Here is an 8,678-nt window from a genome sequence, read left to right on the forward strand (position 1 = left end):
AGCCAGGCTCTGTGAGGGAGGGGGAGCAGGGCTGGGGCTGCCAGGCTGGGCACGGGCACAGCACGATGGCTCAGACGGTCGCTACAGCGTTGGCATCGCTGCAGGGGCACAGAGACACTCCCCAGGCACTGCTGCCCACGGGCACAGCCTGGCAAACTGCCCCTAAACACTCCCATCCCGCCAAACTGCCCCTAAACACTCCCCCTTCCCGAGCCCGGGGATTCTGCTGCACAGCAACTAGAGAGAGATACTGCATCTGGCATTAACCCGCCCTCCCCCCACCCCCTCCCCCAGACCCCACCCCCCTCCCCCCTCCATCTAATCCGACTTCTCGCCGTCATCATCTTGGTGGGCGTCACCATCGTGGCCGTTCTTGTCCTCCTTGGAGAGATGAGCCTGAGAGCCCAAGGCTGAGAGGGAGAGCAGCCCGGTGCCAGCGCTGACAGCGGGCAGGGACGGGGGCTGGAGCCCCATGGGCAGCGGAGTCAGGGGCAGAGCGAGGGCTTGGAGCTGTGACAGCTGGTGAGCTTGAAGCTGCTGCTGTAGAGAAAGATGGACAGACAAGGAAGATGGGAGATTTGTCATTTGGAGGGTACTTGGAAGCCTGGGCTTGCCCAGAGAGGCTGTGTCTGTAGCCAAGTTTCAAGCAGGGCCCTCAAGGTCCTCGGGGAAAAACAAACAAACCTCAAAAATGAAAATAAGGGTGAGACTGTGGAATCCCTGGGCTGTGGCAGCCTCGAGGGAGGACTCAGTGGTGTGTCCCCAGCACAACACACGGCCCCTAACCCACAGGACAGCTGGCCTCAGGCTCTGTCTGCTCCCACAGGCGGTTACAGCCCTCCCGACCTTGACCAAGAACAGATGGTGTGTTGATGTCAAGGAGCTTCTGCAGCTCCTGCTCAAAACCAAAGCTCCTCTCCTTGCACCCTGCTGGGACAGAGCAGGAATCTGGTGCTTCCTTCCAAACCCATGCCCATGTCACCACCAGTATGGTTAAATCCATCCCAGCTGGGCTGCAGCACGTCATGGGAGCAGCCTGCTCCCAGCACACAGAGTCAGGACATCCCCAGGCCACGACTCCCCAGCCTGCTCCCAGCAGAGTCAGGACATCCCCAGGCCACGACTCCCCTGCCCAGCTCTACCTCACAACTCAAAAGGCACAGATTCCTGGCCCTCTGAACCCAGACTAAACCTGCAGCACGTACACGGATGATGGAGTTCAGTTCTGGTGCTGTAACCTGCTTGGCTCGTTCAATGGCTCCCAGGACCTGCTGCTGATGCTGCAAGAGGAATCAAGAGAGTCATTTCTAATCAACAGAGGAATCACAGGGTCATTTCTAGTATCACAGGGCAAGACAAGAAGGATCCAGCCCTGCTGGGTCTGACACCCTGCACACAGATGTTGGATCTCAGCAGCTGGCACCGAGATATCAGGGCAGAGGGGTTAAACCCACAACTGGGGACACCTGCAACTACTTCATTTGTGATTTGAGCCACTGACCCCACAGCACTGAGGAGCAGGGGAGGAGGCACACTTAGCTCATTCCAGCTCCTCACCACAGCATAAAGCAGGTCTCCTTTTCCTCTCATCCTTGTCCTGCTCTGCAGAGGCCCAGCAGAGCTCTAAGGTGGGCAAAGCCTCACTCTGCCTCCCATCCCCTGCCCAGACCTGACACAAGGCAAGACCCCAGAACCAACAAACCAAACTCAAGACCAGAAGCTTTTAGGAAACTCCTCATTCCTTGGGACACATCTCAGATCTCAACTGCAGCAGCTGGAAGATGCTGCTGTGGAGAAAAAGCCCAGCAGGGTTCCTCCAAACACAGGCAGGAAAACCAGCTCTATCATATAGCTTAAAAACCAAAGGACATCTGTACTTGCTCCTCTGAGAGCAGCAGGGCTCTGAACACCAGGCCATTACACTCCAACAAGTGGCTTTTCCTTCCCATCTTGGCAGCAGGACCAGGGTTGGGGAGGGGGAAAGGGGTTGCACTAAGATGCAAAAGGTTTAGTTGTTGCTTAGTTATTAGGCAGCTCTGATCTGATCAGTGAGCCACGTTGTCTTTCCCTGAGAACAGGTGGGTGAGGGGACAAAAAACCCCTCCCCACAGCCTGAGAAACACAACCTGCAGCCCACAGCCACTCCTGACCAAACAGGCAGCTCTGAGAACAGCTCAGCCTCTGAGGGGATGTGTGGGGAAGTGGCCAGAGAAGGCACTAGAGGTGCTTCATCTTCCTCTTGCCTCAGGCAGCAACTCCCAAGCCCTCCCAATTAATTTCTCAGGAGAGTGGGAGGAGCCCATCAGCTGCACTAATTAATGAGGCAAAGGAACCAGATCTCAAGGAGGAGCCATATGGAGGTATTTATTAGTTTTTTTAATGCCCCCTCCCCCAATTAGGCTCCTAAAGCTCCAGTGCAGGAGTGGCCAAGGGCCCAGGAATCACAGGCAGGAGAGAACAGAGCCCATCTTTGTCCACAGCTGCCAACAAAGGGGATGGGGCCACTGTGCAGCACCCGAGGGGCTGCTTGAACCAAACCTGTTTTGAAGGGCTGAGGGGAAGTGATGAGGTTTCCCAGACCAGGAGGGTTGTGGCACCTTGCTGCCCTGCAGTGGGATGAGTCTCTGCTCCCCCTGAGCCAGAGCTGAGAAGGAGGGAAACTCACCTCTTGTGAAAGATAGGGCAGAACCTGTGCACAAATCCCATTTAGCCTCTTGACAATTTCAGCCTGGAACGTGGAAAGAAGGGAGAGGAAAGGTATCAGGCAGCTCAGGACTGACAGCACCCACTGCCCCATCTTCCTCCTCCCCAGGCAGGGCCTGAGACCTCAAACAGCCTTAAGTAAACACATCCCCTCCCCACTAAAAGATGCTGCTGCCCTGGGCAATCACCTGGCCACCCAGGCAGTGCCTTTGTAGTGAAATGAATCAATGCTGTTGGCTGCCAAGAGCAACTTTCAATTCTCTCCTCCCTCTCTCTGCCTCCAACGTTCATTTAACAAGTTGGGAGCAACCAGAGAGGAAACTTCTTCCCACCTCAGTGGGGATCCCCCTGCTCATGGCAGGGGGGTGGAACAAAATGATGTCTAAGGTCCTCCTAAACCATTCTGTGAATCACTGGCCTCACACAAGCAGGTGGCAAATGTGAGGGTGTTAAACGTTTCTCTCCTGGGGGAAGAGCCCTTTGCAAATCACTTTGCAATGCTGACAGAGTCAAAAGGGTTTAGACATGTACCTAAACCAGCCCAGGAGGTCCTACCAGCACCAGAGGTGAGTGGACCAGGCTGGCAGACAGTTCATGGGACAGAAGGGAGGATTTGTAGCTCAGATCCTCTGCCAAGATGCATTTTTTTCCCCTAAGGAGGCCAGTTTTGTGAGCTTACAACAAAGGTGACAGGATCAGAGGCACCAAGTGCCTTTGTGGGGAGCAGAATTGTGCTAAGAGGCTTATAACTGAGCCACAGCACACAGACAACTTTGTGACTGGAAGCTGAAGCCAGATAAGAGTCAGGCTCAGAGGAGGCTCATGTTATTAACAGCACAGGTAATTAGCCACTGGGGATAATTAACAACCACCAGTGAGGCTAATGAACAAACTTATCCAGGCTGCAGCACAGTCTCCATCACAAGGAGGCTTTCTTGGAAGCTCTGCCATTATGTTACCTAATCACAGCCCAGAAATGCTCTCTGGCCTGGCTGCAGCAAGAGCCTGGGGCAATCAAAGGCAGTTTTCACTTTGGGCTGATGACAACAACCCTTTCTGGGTGCTGGGGAAGGCAGCAGAGGCAGAAACCTGCCTGGAAAGAGGGTGGGAGGGACCTGGGGTTATCTCCTGCCCTCCAGCCCAGGGTCTGCATCTGCTGACCAACTCTGAGCCACAGCTCCAGACTCTGCCTGCAGTGCCCTGTCTGCTGCTTAACTAACTGCTCAGGCCCTGGGGTGAACCAGAGTGTGGGCACAGGCTGAGTGGGAGCTCTCAGTCCAGCACTGCAATCCTGGGAGCTGGGAGGGTGTCCCTGCATTTCAAAGGCAGCTCTGGGCATTTTACAGGCTCGTGGCATTTCTAGTTCCTGAAACCCCACTGAAGTGACAGAGGGCACAAAGCACAGCACAACCCACCCTCCCCAGGAACCAGAGCACTTGGAAATGCCTTTTCCTCCCCTACCTGTTTGTGCATTTCAATATTCAGCCCATAGGACATCTCATAATACTGCAGAATGGGAGAGAAGAGAACAAAAGAGATTGTTAAGTCAGGTCTCTCCAGCAGGTAAAGTGGCTCCACACAGCAGTGCTGGGAACTGGGCAAGATGGAAAGAGAGGAGAGAGCAGCCCTAAGGAACAGAGACCTTCTCCAGGCCCAAGTACTCCCTTGCTCACCCTGCTCCAGTCTCACACTGCTGCAGAAGGAGACCTGGGAACTTGCCAATTGGGCCCCACACAACAGCCCTCACAGACACCTTTTAGCAGCCTGCATCAAGGTGAGAGTGAGTGATGCTGCTCCAAACCTGGAAAAAGGCTCAGGGCTCCACAGACTTCCATACTGACAGCCAGAAGAGAGGCAGGCTGGCTGTACAAGCCCTGCCTGGCTGACATCCTAAAGCCCACGTGGCTGCTTCAGCAGCAAATGGAAGAGATCACAACTGGGCTTCATCTAGCAAGTAACACATCCAGCTGCACACAGTCCCAGCTGTTTGGGAAGAAGCTATGTAGAGAAAAAAAACAACCCCCAACATCCCACAAACAAAATATACACATAAAAACCCCACCCAGAAACAGCCCCCCACACACACACAGCAGCAACAGGCAGTTCCAGAGCAATCTATTGGCAGGAGAAGCTGATTCCTGACCCCTGGAAGAAGCTGTTTGAAGGCTGATGTTGGAGAGGGTTTGAAATCTGCAGCTTTACAGGCTGCAAGCCTGATTCTTCTGGAGGCAAAAGATAAAACCCCAACCAACCAAACCACTCCATTCAAGATGATGACTGCTGCTTTGGTACTGACACCAAAGCCCCCAGCATGGCATTGACACAATCTCAGTCTGCTCTGGCTCCTGAGGCTTCTGTGCATTCTGGAGACTGAGCAGGAAACAGGAGCCCAACAACCCTCAAGCTGCTCACTGGGACTTGTTTAAACCCAAATCACAGCAGCTGTAGCAGCTTTTGCACATTGACTGAAGCCCTCCTCTCTGCTTGCTGTGACTCAGTGTGCTGGGGAGCTCCAGGCAGGCAGAGCCTGCAGTGCTGCACAATGAGCACCAGCCAGCCCTTCCCCTCTGCTGCCAACCTCAATCCATTCTGGTGACTGTCAACATGAAAGAGGAGGGGGGAAATAATAGATCTCTCAGCCACACCTGGAGATGAGAGTCTCCATGCAGGATGCAAGGTCCAGGAAGCAATCAGCAGCGAGAACAGGGCAGGCTTCCCCATGATACAAGGCAAGTTGTGACCCCTTCTCCTTGTCCCCTTGCTCCCCACAGCCTCAGAGGCTGGGCACACAGGCAGTCCAGGAGGATGGAGGGGTCAGCTTCCTTATTGCTGGGTTTCAAGTCCTATCTCTGCTCTGAAGAGCTGCTGTATTAATTTCTACATCTTATCTCTTCCTTCCAGGGCAGATGCAGCAGCTGGCAAGCAGGCACCAGCTCATCTTTGTGGAGAGTATCACAACCTCCTGTTAACTCCTTGCTAGGAAAGGAACAGAGCACAGCCTTGCCTGGTATCTCTCCCCTGTGCTCCAAGAGCTTTTCCACAAGTGGGAAGGCATTACCTGGCAGGCAAAGCATCCCCCTGCCTGCAACAACATGGCTGTTTCCTGGCAGGTTTCTCTTCAGCCACAGCTAAGCCTGTACCATGTCTCATGGCTAAAGGTAGCTTGGAGACTGGCATCCTTTGTGCTGGGATACACCAGCACCCTGGCTCCCCAAGGCTACCCAGGGGCACAAGAAGGTGCAGAGGGTTTCGTTCTCACTGGTTTCTGCCTCCAACTAAAGCACTGCTTGGTTTTTCACTAGCTGGGACTCTGCTGAGGTCCCTGGATGCCTGCACAGCAGCACCTTGCAGCTGATTCTGCAGTGTGTAAGAGCTGCTGCCTGCCCCAGGGCACTGGGAGCAGGGCCATGCAGCCACAGCCAAGGACCCCCATCACCACCCATCAAGCAGTCACCCCCTGGGCTCCCCACTTCTCTCCATCCAACAGCTCTCTCCCACTTGCCCACATTTCAACAACTCTACTCCCTGCAGACAACACCAAACATAGAAAAGCCAACACCAGCTTTGCCCAGAGACCTGTTGCCTCCCTGCCAAGCCAAACCCAGGCACTGCTCACTGCTGAGACCCCTCTCGTGCCACCCACCCCATCCCAGGTGCCAGGGCCAGTCCTTACCATGACATAGTGACGCTGCATCTCTGACTTCTCACTGGCTAGTTTGTCACATTCCAACTTCAAGCTGAAAAAGCCAGAAAACAAGTAAGAAAACCCACAAAGAGGAGGTGAGAGAGAGTGGGTCATCACAGAGCTTCCTGCACAGCCCTGTCCTGGCTTCTATGGGCACCACTGTCCAGACCTCAAGAGCTGGTGAGAGCTGGGTCACGCTGTGCCACCAACTCAGAAGCAGCACAAGGCTATAAAGCAACTGGACCCCAACCTCCCTCAGGCAAAGCCTTTCAGAGAGAAGCAGAAAGCTGGGCAGAAGCAGAAGGAGCTGCCCAGGGAAAGGGTTTGCTGTTCCTTAAAGGATTGCAGGAGCTGATGACAGCTTCTAGCACTCAAGAGATGTTCCACTACAACTTCAAAACCAAAGCCAGGTCCGTTTCTGGATGGTGGTGCAGGGCTGGGGGGAGGCCAAAGTCATTTAGCACATCCCTCCAGAAGAAAGGACTTTTTTTTTTTCCCCCTCTCCCTTCTTCACACCCTTCAGAGGAACTGCTGCTGCTCCCAGCGTTTTATGAGACTCCAACTCACCAGCCAAGCAACTGCAGCCAGCACGTGCTGTGGTTTTAGGTTTCAAACAAGAAACAGCTTCACCTACACAAAACCTGCTTCTTTTTGAGCAGATTTAAGTCTCAGGAGGTGGACTGGGAGGGGTTGGGGGGAAGCCTCCCTTCCAGCAGGCATGTTCCTCCAGCTCCCCTACTCCCCTTGCTGGCACTGCCCAGAGACACAGGGCCAACCAAGGAACAGCCATTTCCCAGCAGATTTGCTGCCAGGACACCACCTCAAAGCTCTGCCCAGGCAAGATGAGGGAAGTCACAAGCACGTGGCATGGAGGTGACCAGCAGAACCGGTGCCTCTCAGCCTGCCAGCCCGTGACAGAGGGCATCACCCAGCCGATTTAACCCGAAGGCTTCAGGTTTCTTTCAGGCACCGAGCAGCGATGGCTTGGCACTGAGCAGCTTTTGGGTCAGCACAAGTATTTCCACTCACACCCACAGCAAAGAGGAAGCTTTTGGATTGAAGTGCTCCCTGCAGCCGTCCAAGAATGGCAGCCAGGGAGAAGAAGCAAGGAAAACTTCCAGCAAGACACGGGAGGCCTGGAAATCCTCCACACACAGCCCTGGCCCAGCAGCGCTCAGAGGAAAGACTTTGGCTGGAGAGGGAAGATGCACGTTCTCCTCCCTGGGCACCCAAGCAGATGTGACTAATCCCTTCCCTTAGGTCAACCTCTAGCCAAAGGTGACCTAAGCTCCACGGCTGGGTCCCCTCCGCGGTGTTTCCCTTCGGTCCACGCAGAGATGCGACGAAGCAGATGGATGGGAGCGACCGCGGCGTGCGGTGCCACAGCCCGGCGGAGGCTGCGGGGCAGAGCCGGCCGAGCACGCAGCAGCACCTACCTGTGGTACTGGGCCTGCAGGAGCTGGAACTCGTCCTTGATGCGGTCGCAGGAGTCAGAGGTGGTGAACTTCAGCTGCTGCGGCAGGTGAGAGGAGCCCTTGAACAACAGGAGACAGCGCTGGGCGCGGGCAGCCTGCCCGGTCCCAGCCGCGCCGCTGCGGCCCGGAACGCACCTCCCCGGGCCACGGCCGGGACGTCTCACCCGCTACCGAGGGCTGAGCCCCCGCCGAGGCCAGGCCGGGCCCGCCGGGGCACCCCGAGGCCCGGGACGCGCCCAAGGTCACGCGTGGGGCTGCGGGCTCTCAGGCCCTTCCCCGGGCGCTGCCCCCGGGCCCCTCGGCACCGGCTGCGGGGCGGGGAGACCCCCCCCTCCGGCTCCTTCCCCGCCTTCTCGCTGCTGCGGGCGGCGCTCGGTGCCCTCGGCCCCGCTGCAGAGAGGCCGGACACGGCTCCCGCTCCGGGCTGACCGGCCGGCCGCCCACCACCCGCCCCGAGCCCCGAGCCCGGCCGCGCCGTACCGAGTGCCGGCTTTGTGGAAACATCATGTCAGGCTGCGGCTCGGCCCCCGCACGGAGCGGCCCGGTGCTGGTGCCTTTGTCCGCGCCGGGCCCGGCCGCCCCCGGCCCCGCGGCCGCCCCGCCCCGGCCGCGCCGTTCGCCCCGCGCCGCTCCCGCCGCCGGCGCCTATTGTCTAATGGCGGCTGCGGCTCCGGCTCCGTCCTGCGGCTGCTCGGCACCACCTGCCGCCGCCGCCTCCCTCCCTCCCCAGGCCGGGCGGGCCCACGGCCGCCTCCGCCCCCGCCGCTCCCCGCCCCCGCCCGGGCCTGGCTGCGGGAGCCGAGCGGGGCCGCCGT

At 57.1% G+C, this 8,678-nt stretch overlaps 1 protein-coding gene across 2 annotated transcripts; it reads right to left on the minus strand.

The window, feature by feature from the left end:
* Positions 1 to 308: 308 nt before the first annotated feature.
* Positions 309 to 8,468, minus strand: TLE5 (TLE family member 5, transcriptional modulator). 2 transcript variants are annotated; one of them, XM_062015004.1, is made up of 7 exons: positions 8,344 to 8,468; positions 7,825 to 7,922; positions 6,377 to 6,440; positions 4,165 to 4,209; positions 2,666 to 2,728; positions 1,206 to 1,280; positions 309 to 537 (listed from the first exon to the last, which is right to left on the minus strand). In XM_062015004.1, the coding sequence occupies exons 1-7, from the start codon at positions 8,368 to 8,370 to the stop codon at positions 319 to 321; spliced, it is 591 nt and encodes a 196-aa protein (XP_061870988.1). In that variant the 5' UTR covers positions 8,371 to 8,468; the 3' UTR covers positions 309 to 318. The 2 variants fall into 2 exon arrangements, with proteins under 2 accessions (XP_061870988.1, XP_061870987.1); XM_062015003.1 differs by having other exon boundaries at positions 309 to 540.
* Positions 8,469 to 8,678: the final 210 nt, after the last annotated feature.

This window comes from Colius striatus, chromosome 25 (genome assembly GCF_028858725.1).
Source record: "Colius striatus isolate bColStr4 chromosome 25, bColStr4.1.hap1, whole genome shotgun sequence".
Taxonomy (NCBI): Eukaryota; Metazoa; Chordata; class Aves; order Coliiformes; family Coliidae; genus Colius; species Colius striatus.

Excerpts from the sequence above, each read along its gene's own strand:
- TLE5 (XM_062015003.1), bottom strand. The coding sequence starts at position 8,370 with ATGATGTTTCCACAAAGCCGGCACTCG. Across the intron at positions 2,729-4,164 it reads ATATTGAAATGCACAAACAG|GCTGAAATTGTCAAGAGGCT; the intron begins GTAGGGGAGGAA and ends TCCACGTTCCAG. Across the intron at positions 1,281-2,665 it reads TGCCCTATCTTTCACAAGAG|CATCAGCAGCAGGTCCTGGG; the intron begins GTGAGTTTCCCT and ends TTCCTCTTGCAG.